This window comes from Macaca mulatta, chromosome 15, assembly GCF_049350105.2.
Source record: "Macaca mulatta isolate MMU2019108-1 chromosome 15, T2T-MMU8v2.0, whole genome shotgun sequence".
In the NCBI taxonomy this organism is placed as follows: Eukaryota; Metazoa; Chordata; class Mammalia; order Primates; family Cercopithecidae; genus Macaca; species Macaca mulatta.
Window position 1 is genome coordinate 100,032,292 of NC_133420.1, and position 19,958 is coordinate 100,052,249.

The 19,958-nt window shown below is 43.7% G+C and overlaps 1 protein-coding gene across 3 annotated transcripts in view; it reads left to right on the forward strand.

The window, feature by feature from the left end:
* Nucleotides 1-19,332, forward strand: part of PIP5K1B (phosphatidylinositol-4-phosphate 5-kinase type 1 beta) — a 306,505-nt gene extending 287,173 nt beyond the window's left edge. For 2 of the 3 annotated variants that reach the window (XM_015117852.3, XM_077966191.1), the window contains exons 14-15: nt 704-821; nt 18,602-19,332. In XM_015117852.3, the coding sequence (XP_014973338.1) occupies nt 704-821; nt 18,602-18,604 (121 nt within the window). In that variant the 3' untranslated portion in view covers nt 18,605-19,332. The remainder of the gene's footprint in view (nt 1-703; nt 822-18,601) is intronic. The other variant, XM_077966192.1, reaches the window with a different exon arrangement.
* The last annotated feature ends 626 nt before the right edge of the window (nt 19,333-19,958 follow it).

Genomic DNA, 19,958 nt, shown 5'->3' on the forward strand with positions numbered 1-19,958 from the left:
ATAAATCATCAGTGCTAATGATGCCCAAGGTTATCTTTTGTAAACTAGTATAGTATAAATACTGTAAATTGAAGCAGCAAGAACCAGTCATTCGAAGTCAAAGATAACTAATGAGCCCCTCCCAGCACTCACAAGGCATAGGACCCACAAATCCCCTCTCCAAAATGCAGTGAGGTATCTCGTGTGCTGCTAGAGAAAGAAAACGCACTTCTAGTAAAACCGAATACTTTTTTTTTTTTTTTTTTTTTTTTGAGACAGAGTCTCACTCTGTCACCAGGCTGGAGTGCAGTGGTGTGATCTCAGCTCACTGCAACCTCCGCCTCCTGAGTTCCAGCGATTCTTCTGCCTCAGCCTCCTGAGTAGCTGGGACTATAGGTGCGCGCCACCACACCCAGTTAATTTTTGTATTTTTAGTAGAGACAGGGTTTCACCATGTTGGCCAGGATGGTCTTGATCTCTTGACCTCATGATCTGCCTGCCTCAGCCTCCCAAAGTGCTGGGATTACAGGCATGAGCCACTGCGCGTGGCCTAAAACCGAATTCTTTAAACTCAAGTGACCATGTCTCCAGGTATAACCATATATCCTTCAAATTCTCAAAAGTTTTCATCCCCAAAAGCTGCCCTCTTTAGCCACAACTTTGGAGGTGTCTTTAGATTTTGTTCTGGGGCCCTCATGCTCATCATTCATCTTTATTTTTCCAGCAAAGGGTTACCTTCCAGTTCAACATTTACCTTGGAAGAGGGGACCATCTACTTGACCACTGAACCCAACACTCTGGAAGTGCAGGATGACAATGCTTCTGTGCTTGATGTCTATTTAGTAAGTAATTTTTTAGTTTCCTCTCCTCCCCTTCTGGTTTATAAATGGATCCAGGCCATGGCTTACACAAGAACAAGTTCAATAAAACCAGGCATGCTTGGGTTTTAAAAGGAATGATGGCGCCATGTCACTTCTGCAAATGGTGCTTCTTTTCACAAGCAATGTTTTCCTACAGTTTGTTACACAAAAGAACATCTAGTCAATACGAAATCACCATGTATAACAAGAGAACGAATCCTCTAATGTCAAGGCAAAGTAGGGCTCCTTAGTGTTATTCCCAGCCAGGTAATGTTTTCCTTTGACTCAGTCACTCTCCCTGATGTTTGAATCTTCTGCGTTTTGGCGTTGCTCCCTTGGTAAGTTAGTAGGCCACGAGGCGCAGAACTCATGGGAAGAACCCAAATTCAGCACCGGAGAATCTTGGCTGATTCTCTCCTTGTCACCAATCAGCTTTTGATTTGGGCAGGAACCTTTCTGACTGCCTAAGAAGGGAAATAATGCCTGCCCTGCCTACCTTACAAGGCTGCTCTGAGGATCATGAGTGACCCATTAGTGCCTGACAGATTACCTGTATCAGCTTAATCGAACTGTTAGATGCCTAGAAAGATACCCTGATGGGCTACAGTGTAAAAGAGTATTTTCTGTGCCAAGTGCATCTCACATATATGCTACATCTTTGTGCACCTGCACAAATTTTTTTTTTTTTTTTTTTTTTGAGATGGAGGCTGGAGGGCAATGGTGCAATCTCGGCTCACCACAACCTCCGCCTCCCAGGTTCAAGTGATTCTCCTGCCTCAGCCTCCCTAGTAGCTGGGATTACAGGCATGTGCCACCACGCCCAGCTAATTTTGTATTTTTAGTAGAGACGGGGTTTCTCCATGTTGGTCAGGCTGGTCTCGAACTCCCGACCTCAGGTAATCTGCCCACCTCGGCCTCCCAAAGTGCTGGGATTGCAGGCATAAACCACCGCACCCGGCCTACCTGCACAAAATTACATACAACAGGGTAAGTGTTCTTTTGGAATTTTCTGGGGTTTTCTAAGTTTTGCTAAATATGAGCCAATATTCTGTGTCACTCCTGGTGTACAAGTGCAACTTCAGGAATCAGCCCTGAGTGGTGCATGTCTCACAGCAGCTCCTCGAGCCTCTTTGAGCCTGCATTTTATGCTTTTCCATATCCCTGACCTAGCACTGTAGTTCCTCACAAGTGCTCTGCAGGGCGTCAGTCACATAAGATGCTACTCCCGGCTCTTCTGGAGTAGTATCCAAAGTCCTGGCCAGGCGTGGTGGCTCATGCCTCTAATCCCAGCACTTTGGGAAGCTGAGGCAGGCAAATCACTTGAGGTCAAGAGTTCGAGACCAGCCTGACCAAGATGGTGAAACCCCGTCTCTACTAAAAGTAGGAAAATTAGGCGGGCATGGTGGTGCATGTCTGTAGTCCCAGCTACTTAGGAGGCTGAGGCAGGAGAATCACTTGAACCTGGGAGGTGGAGGTTGCAATGAGCCGAGATCATGCTACTGCATTCCCACCTGGGCAACAGAGTGAGAGCCTGTCTCAAAAAAAAAAAAAAGTCCTCCAGGCCCTTCGTGATCTAGTCTTCCCTGCCTCTACAACCTGCCCCCTCCCTGGGTCTCCCTCTTCCTTGCTGACGCTATTCTAGCCACACTGGCCTCCTTGGTGTTCCTCCCACAGACCAAGCACACCTCTGCCTCGGGACTTTTACATTTGCCATTCCTGTCTGTGTATTCTTTTCCACCCATCCCATGCTCCCTCACTTCTTTCAGGTCTCAGCCCATGTACCCCTTTTTCAGATAGGCTTTTCTTGAAGCCCCGCTCCCACCACCACCACATAAACAGCAGGTCCCCCACCAACCATTGTAAAAATATTTTTTATCTGAATATCCTGGTTTTTGCATGAACAGATTTTTTTGCACTGAGCAATGCTCCTCCCTACCATTGCCCCCGCTTTAAAAAAAATAAGGTTGTAGCGGATCACAAAATCCTTACAGAAAAGTTGGTCCACCCCCAACCAAGAAAATAGGGAATTAAATAGAGAAAAGAATATATTTTTGGTCCCATGTTGGATTCATCTGGAACCAAAAATCAGGAAAGCTTTTCAGAAAGAAGCTAAGTAAAATCTCATCTTCATGAGCTAAGGATTCATGCCACTTTTATGTGTCTTTACAAAACCTAGATTTTCACCAATCATGGAGGTGCAGTATTCCTGAGTGAGCCAAAACTCAAATTCAGCTCCATATGTGGTCCTGCCTAAACTTGAAGCCAGGAGCATCCTGTTGTTGTTACTGACCATAAATATAAGTCTCACCTCCACCTCATTGGAATCATGTGTCTTACAAGAGTGAGAGAAGGATGCAGAAAGGAAGGAATGAGGGGGTTTTGTTGAGAATATTTTTTGTAAAATTCTTTCACTGTTTTTTCCTGATTTTCTTTTTTTTTCTTTTCTTTTCTTTTCTTTTTTTTTTTTTTTTTGGAGACAGAATTTCCCTCTTGTCGCCCAAGCTGGAGTGCAATGGCACGATCTCGGCTCACTGCAACCTCCACCTCCCAGGGTCAAACAATTCTCCTACCTCAGCCTCCCAAGTAGCTGGGATTACAGGCACCTGCCACCACGCCCAGCTAATTTTTGTATTTTTAGTAGAGACGGGGTTTCGCCATGTTGGTCGGGCTGATCTCGAACTCCTGACTTCAGGTGATCCGCCTGCCTCGGCCTCCCAAAGTGCTGAGATTACAGGCATGAGCCACTGTGCCCAGCCTCCTGATTATTTTTTAATGTTCTAGTATAGCAGTTCTCAGACCTTTTGATCTCAGGTCCCCTTTAAACTCTTAAAAATTATTGAGAATTCTGAAGAGTGTTTTGGTATCTAGGTTGTATTTATCAATTATGTTGTGTTTTCAAAACTAAAACAGAATGTTTTTGTTTTTTGAGACAAGGTCTTGCTCTGTTGCTTGGGCTGGAGTGCAGTGGTGTGATCTCGGCTCACTGCAATGTCTGTTTCCCAGGTTCAAATGATTCTTGTGCTTACAACCTTCTGAGTGGCTAGAACTACAGGTGCATGCCACCATACCTGGCTAATTTTTGTGTTTTTTTGTAGTGACGGGGTTTTACCATGTTGCCCAGGCTGGTCTCAAACTCCTGGACTCAGGCAGTCTGCCCATCTTGGCCTCCCAAAGTGCTGGGATTACAGGAGTGAGCCACTGCACCTAGCCAAAATTGTTTATTCATTAATTTAAAATAGTAATCTATTATATGTTAAATAATGTTTTTATGAATATTATATTTTCCAAAACGAAAATAGATTTTGTGAGGAGGGTAGCATTCTTTTATATTTCTGCAAATCCCTAATGTCTGGCTTAATGGAAGAAAAAAGATTCTCACATCTGTTTCTGTATCCATCTTCTTGATATATATAACACATCGTTTCATTTCTAGAAAGCTCCATTGTACATCCATGAAAGGGAATGAGAATAAAAAGGCAAATAACATCTTGGTATTATCAGGAAAATAGTTTGACCTCATGGACCCCCAGAAATGATCCCTACAGAGTTTTTCTCATATTTTAACTTAGTCTCTTCACCTGTTGCAAAACCAGATGATACATATATTAATTAGAGAGAAATAGGTACCTGGTCTCTGCCTCTCATTAATCATTGACCTTGAATTCAGTCACCCTCTTTGGGCCTCAGTTTTCTTATCTATAAAATGAATTATTAAATCAGATTCATTCTAAATTACAAAGAGCTATAGAAATAAGATTTTCCAAGGTGGGAAGATTACTTGAGGCCAGGAGTTCAAGACCAGCCCAGGCAACACAGTAATACCTCGTCTCTACAAAAATTAAAAAAAAAAAAAAAAAAAATAGCCAGGCTTGTTGGTGCATACCTGTAGTCCCAGCTACTTGTGAGGCTGAGGCTGGAGGATCCCTTGGGCCCAGGAATCTGAGGTTGCAGTGAGCCATGATCTCACCACTGCACCCCAGCCTAGGCAATGGAGTGAGACATTGTCTCTAAAAAAATAGAAAGAACAGAAAAGAGGGAGGAATGGAGAGAGAGAGAAAGAAAAAAGAAAAGAAAGAAAGAAGAAAAGAAAAGAAAGGTTTCCAAAGTAGCTACTGTTGTTTCTCCAAATTTTGCTGTTTAATCACCTCCTATACCATAAACTTTCATATTTTTTAAACTTAAATTTTATGGCAGTACATCTAGAAAGTCCTGCACCATTAACTTGTAATTCCAGAATGTGTTTTCATGCTGGAAATTTTTATTTTTTGTTTTGCGTGCTCTTCCAGATCAGAAAGGGTACAGCTCATTGCCTTCCCTTCAGTATTTTCATTTGCATCTGCATTATGAAAAAGCAAATGGAGGCCGGGCACAGTGGCTCATGCCCGTAATCCCAGCACTTTGGGAGGCCTGGGAGGCTGAGGCGGGCAGATCACCTGAGGTCGAGAGTTCGAGACCAGCCTGACCAACAAGGAGAAACCCCATCTTTACTAAAAGTACAAAATTAGCCAGACGTGGTGGTGCATTCCTGTAATCCCAGCTACTCAGGAGGCTGAGGCAGGAGAATGGCTTGAACCCAGGAGGCAGAGGTTGCGGTGAGCCAAGATGGCGCCATTACACTCCAACCTGGGCAACAAGAACAAAGTTCCATCTCAAAAAAAAAAAAAAAAAAGAAAATGGAAAAGAAACGCACAAGAAAGGAAAACCAATCTTGCCTTTGCATTGTCTCTTTTTTCCTTTTGACATAATTTGAATGCTCTGAATCACAGCCATCTTTATCTGAAGGGCAGTTGGAAGCTTCTCTGGTGACCTCCTATTCAGTGTTGTCACCAAACATGGTCAGGTTTCTCTTGTAATGCTTCTTCTCCTTTAAGATAGCATTTCTCTATTAGTAGTTGTAGCCTAATCCTCTAGTGCTTTTATTTATACAGTAATAGATAAGCCATTCACCTTTGTGTAAAAATACATAGGCTTAAACCCAAATGATGTATGCCCACCAGATAACATATGAAATATCCTTTTGACGATCCATCCACACATTATGTGTGTGTGCATTAGGCCAGCTCTCCTGCTTTTTCCTGTGACTCAACATGAAATTAAAAAGGATTGGTGAGCTGAGAAGGCAGCTAATGGTTCCATCATCCTTAGTGAGACATTTAGTTCCGATTTTATGTACCTAGTTATTCTGCACGGCTTTTTAAAGGCCATTCACCTTCACACTGTAGAGTTCCAAGCTATTTGACTCATTTTCAAATATTCCAATCAAGGGAGGTGTTTCCTAAGATGACTTTATCCAGTGACCAAAGAAGTGTTTTTCATTGAATTTTGAGTTGATGACACACATTGGGGTATTTAAAAGAATACACAGAGATGAGCAGGCTGTATTGATTTAAAATGGGCAATCATGCAGTCTTCATAATAGAGCCAGATTCTACTTTGTAAATAGTCCCAGATATTCTAAGGCACCGGATGCTGTCACAGTGGCTGTTATTTCCGTTTCTAAGGCGGCTTCTTTGCCTGATGTAGAATGCAATTTGGTTTTCATGGAAAGAGGAACAACCAACAAAAAGGCATTTCTGCTGAAAAGTGTATTGGGAGAGAATATCCTTTTATGACTAGCTAGGAATGGCTGGGTAAGTGGGAGATAATGGGATTGCTTCTTTAATAATATAGAAGTTTGAAAGATGGCTGCCACAAAACAGTGACTTCCTTGCTTCTACGATTCAGACCCAAGGTTATGCCCTTACACTTTCCATATTAACATCCTCTCAATAACACGTACTTTCATCCAGTTTTGCTTCTCCACAAAATGGCTGTTTGAAATACAAAAATAGCTGTGAGCGAAGGAGAAGAAACAGTTAAGCCGTGTTTTAGCCATGCCAGTATTGGAGATTAGCGCTCTGATGGGCAGCTATTGGACAGCTTGATTATTTAATGTGTTTTCAGGGTAGTTAATAATACTCTTTGATCATGGGAAGAAGGGTGGCAGAGAAGTGAAAATGATTGAATTAACAGCTTATCATACTATTATGTATGGAAAAAGCGTGAGAAAGAGAAGAAAAACACTTTAAATTAGGTCACAGGGGTCTTAGAAAATTCAGTGGAACTTTTTTGGCAAAAGAAACTGCGTTTCTGGATTTGAATCCCTCAGCATTGAGGTTAATGACTTATATCGAGTCTCTTTAATCATTCCTTGTTGGAGCCAGTATCGGCTGCTGCAAGGGGTGTTTTTCTGAAACAGTGGCATTTCTTATTGCTTCTCAGGAGAGAGCTCCATCCCCTACCAACCAAAGATGCTGCTCGGGTTTTTGGTAGATTTTAGTGAGAACAGAGTAGGAAGGAAAAAGGACTAACTGTGTTTGGTGTAGAAGGCATTTGATCAGAAGCCCCTTTGCTTCTGCCACGTGATCACGTTGTTGAGAAATGAAGAGATTTGGGAAAGGATAAATTAGGGCCCTTGTTTATTTCCAGAAATGCTTGGCCCCTAAGTTATTGACAAATAATATTTCTAAGACATGTGGAAGAGCTGAGTAAATGGACCTCCCATTGCCCGAGGCTCACAGCATCTTCAAGTTATTCCCATTCTTGAAATAAAAGTGACGCAAGCTTCAAATTAATGAGGCAACCTGTCAGGCTAGATTAGGAGGTCACCCATAGGATTTTTTTAAAAAACAAACAGCATTAAACTGCTGTTTAAGGATTAGAGGAGGGAATTCGAGTTGTAGTTATAAAGGCATACTGGCTTTCCAGTTAAATTAGGCTCAGAGTTAGCAATTGAATGACAGTTTGCAGGACTGTGGTAGCTTTTTTTTTTTTTTTTTTTCTGTTAGGTCCTAGCTTTACAGTGAATCTTGACTTGCAGGGTAGCTTGATTTCTACTTTCTTTTTTCTTTTTTTTTTCTTTTTATTTCAGACAGGATACCTCTGTCGCCCAGGGGGAAGTGCAGTGGTGCAATCTTGGCTCACTGCAACCTCTGCCTTCCAGATTCAAGTGACTCTCCTGCCTCAGGCTCCCAAGTGGCTGGGACTACAGACTCACACCACCGCACCCGGCTAATTTTTATATTTTTTTGTACAGATGAGGTTTCCCCATGTTGGCCAGGCTGACCTCAAATTCGACCTCAAGTGATCCGCCCACCTCAGCCTCCCAAATTGGGATTACAGGCATGAGCCACTGCACCTGGCCGATTTCCACTTTCTTTTTTTTTTTTTTTTTTTGAGACAGAGTCTCGCTCTGTTGCCCAGGCTGGAGTGCAGTGGCTTGATCTCGGCTCACTGCAAGCTCCGCCTCCTGGGTTTACGCCATTCTCCTGCCTCAGCCTCCCGAGTAGCTAGGACTACAGGCACCCGCCACCTTGCCCGGCTAGTTTTTGTTTTTGTATTTTTTAGTACAGACGGGGTTTCACCGTGTTAGCCAGGATGGTCTCGATCTCCTGACCTCGTGATCCGCCCATCTCGGCCTCCCAAAGTGCTAGAATTACAGGCTTGAGCCACCGCGCCTGGCCGAATTCCACTTTCTTAAAAGCTAGTTCTGCTCTTCAATTTGCCTGGGTCTCATATTATACATCCAGGCGCAAGTTGCCCCTCATTTTTCATTCTTTGCCCCCTAAGACTGGCCTCTCTTCCCTTATCCCTCTAGACTCTTCCTATTGCTTCTCTTTGTGGTTTCTATTTTTGTCTTCCTTGTCAGAGAAAGCCAGTGTTTGCCGGTCTCTGGAGACTTTCCAACTCTTGGGAATAGTGTTTGAGGAAGAACAGCCTCTAATGGTGTGAACTTGGGGTCTGCGAGGCCCTGAGCCTGCAGGAAACAAACAGCAGACTTAGAACCAGATTAGAACAAACAAGAACTTTTGGGAAAACAAGTTTAGATCGCACCCATGGACCTAGTAAACAGGACTGTCCTCATTCACACCACTTCCCTCCTGGGCTCTGAGGGGGAATGGGAAAATGCTTAAGGACTGTTCGTTTTATAAAAAATAAAGCCCCCCAAGTGTGAAGAAGGGCATGAGTAGGAGTAGGCAGCTGAGGGCCTGGCTTCCCGTTGGTCTGCTTCTGCCTATGCTGGTTTCCAAGGGCTGCTATCACAAATGACCACAGACAGAAATGGATTGTCTCACAGTTCTAGAGGCCAGATGTCTGAAATCAAGGTGTCAGTAGTGCCACAGCTCCTCTGAAGGCTCCAGGGGAGGATCCTTCCCTCCCTCTTTCAGCCTCTGGTGGCTCCACCTGTCCCTTGGTCCTTTGATCTGTGTCACTCTGTCTCTGCCACCATGTTCACATGGCCTTCTCCCCTGTGACGCTCTGTGCCTCTGTGTGGCCTCTCTTCTTATAAGGATGTCAGTCATTGGATTTAGGGTTCACTGTAATCCAGTATGACCTCATCTTAACTCATTACATCTGCAAAGACCCTATTTCCAAATAAGGTTACAGTCTGAGGCTCTAAGTGGATAAGAATATTGGGGGGACACAATTCAGCCCACCCCTCTACCTTACCAAGGGACCTGTGAATTAACTGCTCCTTACCATACATAGCCTCATTTTCCTGTTCACTTCTCTCCTCCCTGGCTAAGTCACTGTGAGGTTGGGTAGATGTTTCCAAATTAGTTTGTATTCCTCACAAAGAGGTATCAGGTAAATGACTCTATGAACAGAGTCAATCACCTGTTGGGGACTGAGGCATTGCTCTTTTTTAAAGCTCTACACACATCCAGGGCTGAGATCCCCTGAACTTGTTGACAGGGTCCTTCAGCTCTGAGCATCCTGGAATTCTTGTATGCTAATGTAAGGGGGAACCGTGTGACTCCCCTAGCAAGATAGCTGGCCCGTTACACGTGCGTCTAATGTAGAAGCAAAGCCTAGGAAGCTCCTACACCCTCAAGTTTATGAACTGGGCTTGCTTTGCGGTTGAGTTCCTGCTTTCAGCAAGCCCTCTACTGCCACCTACTGGTAATCAAGGCGGGGAAGGAGTGATGGAGCCCCCTGAGTTGAAACGGAATGAAGAGCAAGTGTGAATAGACTTCGCACTCCATGTACTTTATTGTAGCCTCGCAGTGTTGTACGTGGAAGCTCAGCAGAGGGGGTATGTCCTTCAGACGTCAAAGGCAGCTCACTCTGACAGGCCCAGCTCCACCACCTTTGAAGCTGGACTGGAGGCTACAATTACAATGTGGCACAAAAATGAAGGTGCTACCTTCCCTCAGGTCCAAGTGTGCCCCCCTCATCCATCAAAGCCAGTTCTGCTTGAGCCTTTTTGAAAGGGCCCCTTGGCAAATTGGTGATTCAACCCAGAAAGTGCTTCTTTCTACTGCTTAGGCAGCAATTTTTAATGAAGTATCAACACATCTGGGGTGGAGGAAGCCTTTCTTCGCCTTCAGACTTCCACAGGTCCTCGCCTACAGCCACGGAACTCCCAGGTGATTGTGGCTGTTGAAGTAACTTCAGTAGAGAATAGAATTAAATATAATAAAATACAAATATGTGGGGTTGTTTTAAAGACTTTCTAAATCCCAGTGATTTCTATTTTATTAGTTTTCTAGGGCTGCTGTAACAAAGTACCCCAGATTTGGTGGCTTGAACAGAAATTTCTTTCCTCATCATTCTGGAGGTCCGAAGTTCAAGATCAAGGTGTTGGTAGGGTGGGTTCCTTCTGAGAGCCGTGTGGCAAGGATCTGTTCTAGCCTCTCTCACTGGTTTGTAGGTGGCCTTCCTCTCCCTACGTCTTCACGTCACATCTTCCCCCGTACGTGTCTGTATCCAAAATTCCCCTTTGCATAAGGACATCAGCCATATTGAATTAGGGCCCAACCTGTGGCCTCGTTTTAATCTGATTACCTCCATAAAGACCCTGCCTCCAAATAAGGTCACATTCTGTAGTGATGATAGTTAGGACTTATAACATAGAAATTTTAGGGGAACACAGTTTAGCCCATAACAGCTACTTGGGTGATTTTGTAAAGAAAAATGCAACCAAGGAAAGTGCTGAGATGGAAAAGGCTTGATGGGGGCACAACTTTTTCTTTTTTTTTTTCTTTTTGAGATGGAATTTTCCTCTGTCACTCAGGCTGGAGTGCAGTGGTGCAATTTCGGCTCACTGCAACCTCCACCTCCCAAGTTAAAGTGATTCTCATGCCTCAGTCTCCTGAGTAGCTGGGAATTAGAGGATACACCACCACACCTGGCTAATTTTTATTTTTTATGATTTTGTAGCAACAGGGTTTCACCATGTGGGCCAGGCTGGTCTCGAACTCCTGACCTCAGGTGATCCACCTGCCTCAGCCTCCCAAAGTGCTGGGATTACAAGTGTGAGCCACCGCACGCAGCCTGGGTGTGCAGCTTCTAATTTCCACCCTCTGGGTCTTGGTAGAGGGCCTCTGGTGCATTCCTGCCTGTGAGTGAGAGAGAAGCCAGTGGCGTTGTCCTCAGGCAGTGCTCCTTTTCAAATGAAACCAGTACCATATTCCTCCCCCCACATTTTCCAAATGTGGCCAAAGCAGGGGTCAGGGTGGATCCTGTTGCAGCTACAGATCTATGTGATGTATTAGATGATAAGGTGTGTTAGTCCATTTTCACACTGCTATAAAGAACTACCCAAGACTGGGTAATTAATAAAGGAAAGTGGTTTAATTAACTCATAGTTCCACATGACATGGCTGGGGAGGCCTTAGGAAACTTAAACAGTCATGGCAGAAGGTGAAGGGGAAGCCAGGCACATCTTACATAGTGGCAGGAGAGAGAGAGAAGTGGCAATCACCAGACATTTATCAAACAACCAGATCTCGTGAGAACTCTGACATGAGAACAGCAAGGGGGAGTCTGCCCCCGTGAATCAATCACCTCCCACCAGACCACTCCCCCACCACATGGGGATTACAATTTGACATGAGATTTGGGTAGGGACACAGAGCCAAACCATATCATGAGGTAACCACTCAGATTTACAATTAGCTGGAGTCACTCAAGTGCTGAAAAGTCCACTGCAGAACTGTCCACCAGTATAAATCACTGATGCTCTTGGGCTTCTCTTGGGTCCTTAGAAAACAAATTAATCAGGCAGGGAACTGTGTTAAAATATTACCACACTAACAGTTTTGAAATGAGAGGCCAAATTTTAAATCCATCCCAGGAGACGGCAGAGATCAGCATCCGCTGCTTCTTGGGCCTGCTCTCATCTTAAGGGTCACCTACTTGCTGCTTGGTGTGGGATGGTTTAATGGGGCATCTGGAGGCCGGCAGGAGGCCTGGCACTCCATGTGCTGCCAACACCCCAGAATTCACCCAACAGTCTACCAGATCAGGCACAAAATAGCTGTCTTCATCCCAATTGTACACATCCTTCAAGGATGGCGAAAGTCCTGCCTTCTGCCTCAAGGCTTCTCGGTTGAAGCCTTGTAGTCCCTGGTCCTTGGAAGAGAGTAACTTCACCTCTAATGCTGAGTCCAAATATTTTTTAAGTACAAAGGTAGGAAATTTGGCCCTGAGCGTGCCTAAGTTTCCTTTCAGCAATGCAGTTCCATAGCAGTGTGATTTTCTTCTGTTCACACTGCTACGTCCTGATTCTGCAGCACTAGCATGTGTATTTGTTTCCATGCCTAACAAAATGGTGAGCTTTTGGGTCCCTGCTGCTACTGGAATCCAATACAATGAGAAGTCCCCCACTACACACTACATCCCCAAATGATTGTGCCTTGTGAAGTAACTCCCAATACAGGATAGATATGAATATAATAAAATATAGAGCTTTATTTGAGAGAGAGAGAGAGAGAGAAACTGACTCTGGACTTCCCAGAACCCAAAGGTGATACCTTGTTTAAAATTCAGGGGTCTCAACCAGGCATGGTGGCTAATGCCTGTAATCCCAGCACTTTGGGAGGCCGAAGCAGGCCCATCACTTAAGGCCAGGAGTTCAAGACCAGCCTGGACAACATAGTGAAACCCCATTTCTACTAAAAATGCAAAAATTAGCTGGGCATAGAGGCACATACCTGTAATCCCAGCTGCTTAGGAGGCTGAGGCACGAGAATCACTTGAACACAGGAGGTGGAGGTTGCAGTGGGCCAAGATCATGCTGTTGTTCTCCAGCCTGGGTAACAAAGGGAAACTCTGTCTCAAAAAATAATAAAATAAAATTCAGGGATTTCTTTTTTTTCTTTTTTTTTTTTCTCTTGAGATGGAGTCGCACTCTGTCGCCCAGGCTGGAGTGCAGTGGCGCGATCTCGGCTCACTGCAAGCTCCACCTCCTGGGTTCACACCATTCTCCTGCCTCAGCCTCCCGAGTAGCTGGGACTACAGGCGCCCGCCACCACACCTGGCTAATTTTTTGTATTTTTAGTAGAGACGGGGTTTCACCATGTTAGCCAGGATGGTCTCCATCTCCTGACCTCATGATCCGCCCACCTGAAATCGGGTGAACCCAGAGATGAAGGGGACCCCAGAACCAAGGAGATGATGTTGGGGTGAGGTATCCTGAGCCTTAGTATGGATTTGTGGTGATGCCGTGAGTTTAGACTAATGTGGGCAGAGGAAGCAGGACAAGTTGATGTGATCTCATGGCAACCGAAGGAACATCAGCCAAAAGAATCAGGACAATAGAAATAGGAAACAGAGCAGACCTGGAAAAAAAGAGAATTCAGAATTGATGACAGAAACAGGAGCTGTGTATAGGAAAAAGAAATACAGGACTAAGCCTACAATGGCCGAGAGAAAAGCTGATGCTTTCATCAAAGATATTTGGGCAAAGAATTTCAACTTGAAACCAAAATGAGGATTTCCTGGACACCAGAGAAAGCTCTTGCTTTATTAAGGCCTTGGGACTGAAACCTGAGGTAATTAGAGTTAAAAAAAAAAAAAGGGATATCACCCCAAGGGTTGACCGCTCAGGGATCATAGAGACCTCACGGGACTTGTCAGTGCTGTTCATCTTGGCCAACCTAACTGTGGTGAAGTTCCGCCTCTCTCAGCACTGCCCTAAAACTCCCTCACGCCACATCCCAGATGTTCAGAAATTCTAAATATGTTTGTAAGCCAGTCGGTTGATGGGGGCAAGGGTGTCAAGGGAAGGCTTGAGAAAAGGCAAGCAGGAGTGGAGGGAATGAGTCTAGGAAAAGTTTCTTGGAAAAGAAACTCCTCACCTTCTCATGCCTTTCCTGTGGCTCTGAAAAGTAAAGCAAGGCCATCCGAGTTGGGAGGCCCACCTGGGAGTATTTCCTGCCTGGGCTCCCCTCCAGGGGATCTGACTTCCCAGTGCAGTCAGTCCCCTAGAAAGAAAGGGCTTCTGGGTTAATTAGTGGACAGATTGCTTTTGATTTGCTGTTTTCCCTTATTGCTCTATATTAGTGTTCAATTATTTAATTTTAAATAACTTTTTTAAATAAATGTTTAAAAGTATTTAATTTTAATATTAAAAAGCTCTGTAATCTCTGACCCCTTGTGTATATACTATTGTGTAGTCTCAATCATAGAATGAAGCATTTTATTTTAGGTAGAAATAAAAATACACCTTTCTGTCTCTTACACCCTAACATATGTGTGGATGAAAAACACTGGCATTTAGGTTGAAATACTCTACTTCTACTTTTTTATGTCAACTATTACCACACTTTTTACTGTCAGGTATCAGAATTTTAAATAGTTCATGAATTCTCAGAGTATCTCAGTGCATAGGCAGAAATGCTGCACTTTGTGGGCAAGTGTGTGTGTGTGTGTGTGTGTGTGTGTGTTACAGAAGTTCAGCTGGGGACAGAGCTGAAATGTCACTCCAGGATCTGTAGTCTCTGAGAGCTGGTTGAGCTCCTCTGCTAAAGCACCAGCCCTTATTTCAGTTTCTACAGCCATTCGGTCAGGATGGGTCTGAATCTCGGTTGACCTTGAGGAGAAGCTGCTCATCTTTTGGGCAGTAATGCCCTGAAGAGTCCGTCTGCGTGCTGGGGAGCGGAAGGGACTTCTGCGTGTACCACACTTCGAAGAATGAGCTCAAGCTATGAGTTTCCTTCCAGGGTAGAGAACTGATGTTTGTGTCTCTGCAGTGAAAGCTAATATAGGACTCCTGAGTTATGAATTTGAAGGAAGGAGAATTATAGCATATTTATGCTAAGGAAGGAATAACATGGTTTCTGCATACTTCTCACTGTGGCCATGTTTACAAGCAAGAAGACACTGTGCTTTCAGATCCCACAGATACCTCTCCATCTCATTTTAATAGGGTTATAAATTAATGCAAAACAGACACTTTCATGTGTCCAGATCATGCCATCCAAGAATTATATTACAACATGGGTGGAGAGTTGGCAGTGCTCACCCAATTTTGACATTCTTGTGCCCTGAGGGTGACAGTGAGTGTTTACAGGAGCTTTTAGAAACTTCTATGACATCTTTAGTTTAAAAAAAAAACCAAAAAACTAAACTAAACTTACTGTGTGAATGCAAAGGACATTTTATGACCAAAGCTGGAAATCATTCTTTATTTTTAATACTGAAGAGAATATCTGTTATTATTATAAGACCCTGTGTGTTTTTTCATTAAACTATAAATTTAACCAATTTTATGAGAGAGATCAAAGTATTAAGTACCTTTCAGATCGTTCTCACTGCATAAGTCACCAACTGTTTACAGTATTCTGAGTTATTCAGTGGTATAAATTTACAATTTTTTTTTTTTGATATAGAGTTTTGCTCTTGTTGCCCAGGCTGGAGTTCAGTGGTGCAATCTCAGCTCACCACAACCTCCGCCTCTCAGGTTCAAGCAATACCCCTCCCAAGTAGCAGGGATTACAGGCATGCGCCACCACACCCGGCTAATTTTGTATTTTTAGTAGAGACAGGGTTTCTCCACGTTGTTCAGGCTGGTCTCGAACTCCTGACCTCAGGTGATCCGCCCCTCCTCGGCCTCCCAAAGTGCTGGGACTACAGGCATGAGCCACCGCACCTGGCCTTTACAATTTTTAATAGAATCTTGTGGTTGAAACAGAACTTCATAGTCATCTGGCCCAACCTACCCACAAGTGCCCAAGTCCTCTCTACTGACCACCACAAGTGCCTTCTGAGTGCTGGTTGAGGATAAACAGTTTCTGCCTCAGCTCTCCTGGGGCTGATCCCTAAGTGACTGCAACTGCTCCTCCTTTAGTGACCACTCCTTTCTTTTCTCTTTTCTCTTTTTTCTTTTTTTTTTTTTTTTCTTTAGAGACAGGGTCTCTCTCCATCACCCAGGCTGGAATGCAGTGGTGTGATCATAGCTCACGGTAGCCTCAAACTCCTGGGCTTAAGCAATCCTCCCACCTCAGTCTCCTGAGCATCTGGGACCACAGGCACATGCCGCCACACCCAGCTAATTTTTCTATTATATTTTATTTTATTTTTTATTTTTGTAGAGACAGGGTCTCACTATGTTGCCAAGGCTGCTCTTGAACACCTGAGCTCAAGCGATCCTCCCGCCTCAGCCCCTCGAAGTGCTGGGATTATAGACGTGGCCCGTCATGCCCAGCCCACTCGTTTTTTAACTCCGGTTAGAAAGCACTTCCAGCTTGAGAAAAAACTGGCTTCCATGCATTTGTCCTGGTTCTGGCTTCTGGGATCATTCTCAACCACCGAGTCTCAGCAGATGGCATGCTGGGCCCATGTATCTAGGGAGGGCTTGTGTCATGTACACATGTCATGTACTGGGGGAGGACGTAAATTTCAGGATCCTTAATGAAGAAACAGTGGAGGGGGTGCGCCTCTACAACTCTACACCCTTCACACAGTCTGAGATTCTACTCACCTCCTGACCCCAGGGTCACAGCGTCTGTGCCACTATTGCTGGTGACAGTGTCACATCTTTCAGCAATACTGGGACTAAACTAATACCTAAGACTTCCTTCCCCGAGGCTAGCCTTCAGAGACTCAAAGACAGCTATTATGCCCTGTCTCTACCTCTCCTGTTTTCCAGACCAAAAAGCCCAGGCCTTTAGCCATTCCCCTGGGGTCCTGGCTCCGGGGCCCTTCACTGGTGGATCTCCTCAGGCATCACTCAGGTTATTCACTGTCCCTCTCAGAGTCTGGCAGTGGAAGTGAGACACAGAACTCCAGTGTGATCTATAGAATGAGGAAAGCAAAACTCTCACCTCTTTTCATTTTTGTTTTGCTTTGTTTTTTAAGAAAGCAGGACTTCTAAATCTCATCAGTAGGACCTCATCATTTTATGTGGGTTATTTTCTGTGTCACTGGTTTTGTGAGTAAAGACCTGCACCACACATCAAAGTCATCAGACTGAGGCTGAATGAAATCCACTAGTCCACCTTAAAGACAGCTGTCCTGGGAATGTGGGCAACGTCCCACTTGCCCACTGCTGTAGCTTATAGCACTTTACGCTCACCTCTTCCTAAAGATCATTTTTGAGTAACTGCGTGACCGTGCTGTGCATCAAGGCAAGCAAACCTTTCTAGCTTAGGTGAATCAGAGGGAGCGGCCAAAGTATAAAACAAAATAGTAAGTTCATAAAAATTGCAGTGCACAATAGGCTCAGATAAAATATTAACTGGGAAACAGAATTCCCTGTATGTGACATGTGCTCTTTCCTAATCATTTTCAGAGTTATTTCAAACTTTTTACTCAAGTTTTTTCAGCCTCCAATTAAAGGTGCTGAGCTGCACCAATCTCTGTGACCCCCAGCTCCAACCTTCTTCACTACAATTTTGGGGGTACTAGCACATGCCAGGTACAGTACTCAATTGTAAATATATGATTTGTGTATATCGTGTGTGTGTGTGTGTAAAACACTGCATTTTCCCCATGGAAAAATTTATCCCTCACCACCACCCTATAAAGTAGAGTTTGTTACCTCCATTTTACAGATGAAGCAACAAGGTTCCAAGAAGATGTTGCATAATATTCTATATATGAAATAAGTAGGAAATCGGGCCGGGCGTGGTGCTCACGCCTATAATCCCAGCACTTTGGGAGGCCGAGGTGGGCAGATCACAAGGTCAGGAGTTCGAGACCATCCTGGCTAACACAGTGAAACCCTGTCTCTTCTAAAAATACAAAAAATTAGCTGGGTGTGGTGGCAGGCACCTATAATCCCAGCTACTCAGGAGGCTGAGGCAGGAGAATCTCATGTACCTGGGAGGTAGAGGTTGCAGTGAGCCAAGATCGCACCACTGCATTCCAGCCTGGGGAACAGAGTGAGACTCCGTCTCAAAAAAAAAAAAAAAAAAAAAATTAGGAAATCAGATGATTTGACCCAATGTGTCTGTCTCTAAAGGCTGAATATAATATTGCTTTCCCCACATATATCATAGTGCTACTGTCACAGGTTGAGTTAGCTGGCTCTGATTTTAAATAGCTACCATTTAAATATTTGCTGAACATATTGTTAGCGCTTAGCCACAGGGATATTGTTTGGAAAAAACCATTTACAAGTTCAAGGCCACGTTCAAGTTGTTCTTTTTGGCTTCAGGTCTAATATACCACAGCACATCCCCTAATCTCTGCACACTTGGAGGGCAGGAGTGTGTCTTAGTCAGTGTTGCTTCCTTTCAAGTCCCAAGCACAGCGCTGTGATGTAGTCGGGACTCAATTTTGATAAACATTGGTGTAATTAACAGGTTTCAGGTCCACCAAAGAAGCATATGCTATGCTGATCACTGCAGAAGAATCCCAAACATCATGCACCCCATTTTCCAGACACAAGTGATTGGGAGAAATAACGAACTTATGTTACAACTCATGGGGAGAGGATACAAATTGATGCCAAAATCTAGTCTCACACCTGCTTTCTTTTTTGCTCCCCCCAGTAAGTGAAAATGGTGACCACCTTAACCACATGGATGAGACGTGAGCACAGTTGTGGCAGAGAAGTTTCTCCGCACCAGAATTATCCACAGCAACTTGGCTGAACCCCACTACACACAGAGAAATCATCAACCTGACTTAAGAGTTTTTGAGATGTCAACTTCAGGCTGATCAGCAGATGGGATGTGAAAAATACTACCCTATTCTATCATTTGCTGTTGCTTGCTGAACTGTGAAGAACTGCATGAACTATATTTAAGCTGCTTTCTATACCATTGCCAATCACCTTTTTGAACTTGGAAGTGCTATTTTCCTATGGACTTTTGCATTATTTCATTGTGCATGCATCCAGTGATTATACATAAGCAACATATGTAATCTGCTTATATATTTTTAAAAATCCATCCATGCAAATGGTAAATAAAGTATACATTCTTTTGCAAAATTATAGCTCATGTCATTGAAAGTTTAAATTGGTTTCATTTAAAGATCAATATACTAGGTCTGCCTCTACTTTATAGAAAACTAGCTTCTATAAAGATTTTTTCACTGTTTACTAGTGAAATGAGAAAAGCAAAGCTATTTATAAAAGGCCTTATGTCGTGTACATACATCGTCTTTGAAATATTTGTGATCTAGTTTATTGCTTGTAAAAGAGAAATTATATAATTTATTTAGTAAATACTACTGTAAACTATAGTTTTGTGAGAGAAATAAAATATTTTGTTCTCAATTGTGGTGGTACATGATTCCAGTGATTTATGGTCTTTACATTTCTTTTATTAAAAATAACCCAAATACTCCTCATTTGAGATATTCAGAAATCCTAAATAAACTGAATTTTATATGGAAAAAATTTCAATAGCAGCTTCTGCTGAACTCATCCAAGAGACTTTCCCAAATGTCCTGGGATATTAGTCAGCTCTCACTATGTCATGCTATGGTAACAAACAATCCCAAAGTCATAGAAGCTTTCACCAACAGTTTTACTTCTCCCTCACATGTAGGGACCAGCTGCAGCTCTGCTCCAACAGTCTTCTTCATTCTGGAGTCCAGAGCAGCCCCTGTGTGAGACAGGCAACTTTCATGGCAGTAGAAAAAGAGCAATGGTGGAACCAATGAGAGCTCACAAAGCTTCTGCCTCAGTGCAGCTGACAGCATTTCTACTCGCATTCCATCTGCCAAAAGTGAGCGACATTGACAGGTCTGGAGTCAAAGGTGTGGGACGTATACTTATCACACGGGAATAGACTCAGCAATGAATATTTTAATCAATTAATGCAGTTTACACCACCTAGTAAGTGTCCCTAGCAGCAGAGACATAAGAGGCTGAGAGAAAAATCATTAGAAAGCAAAATG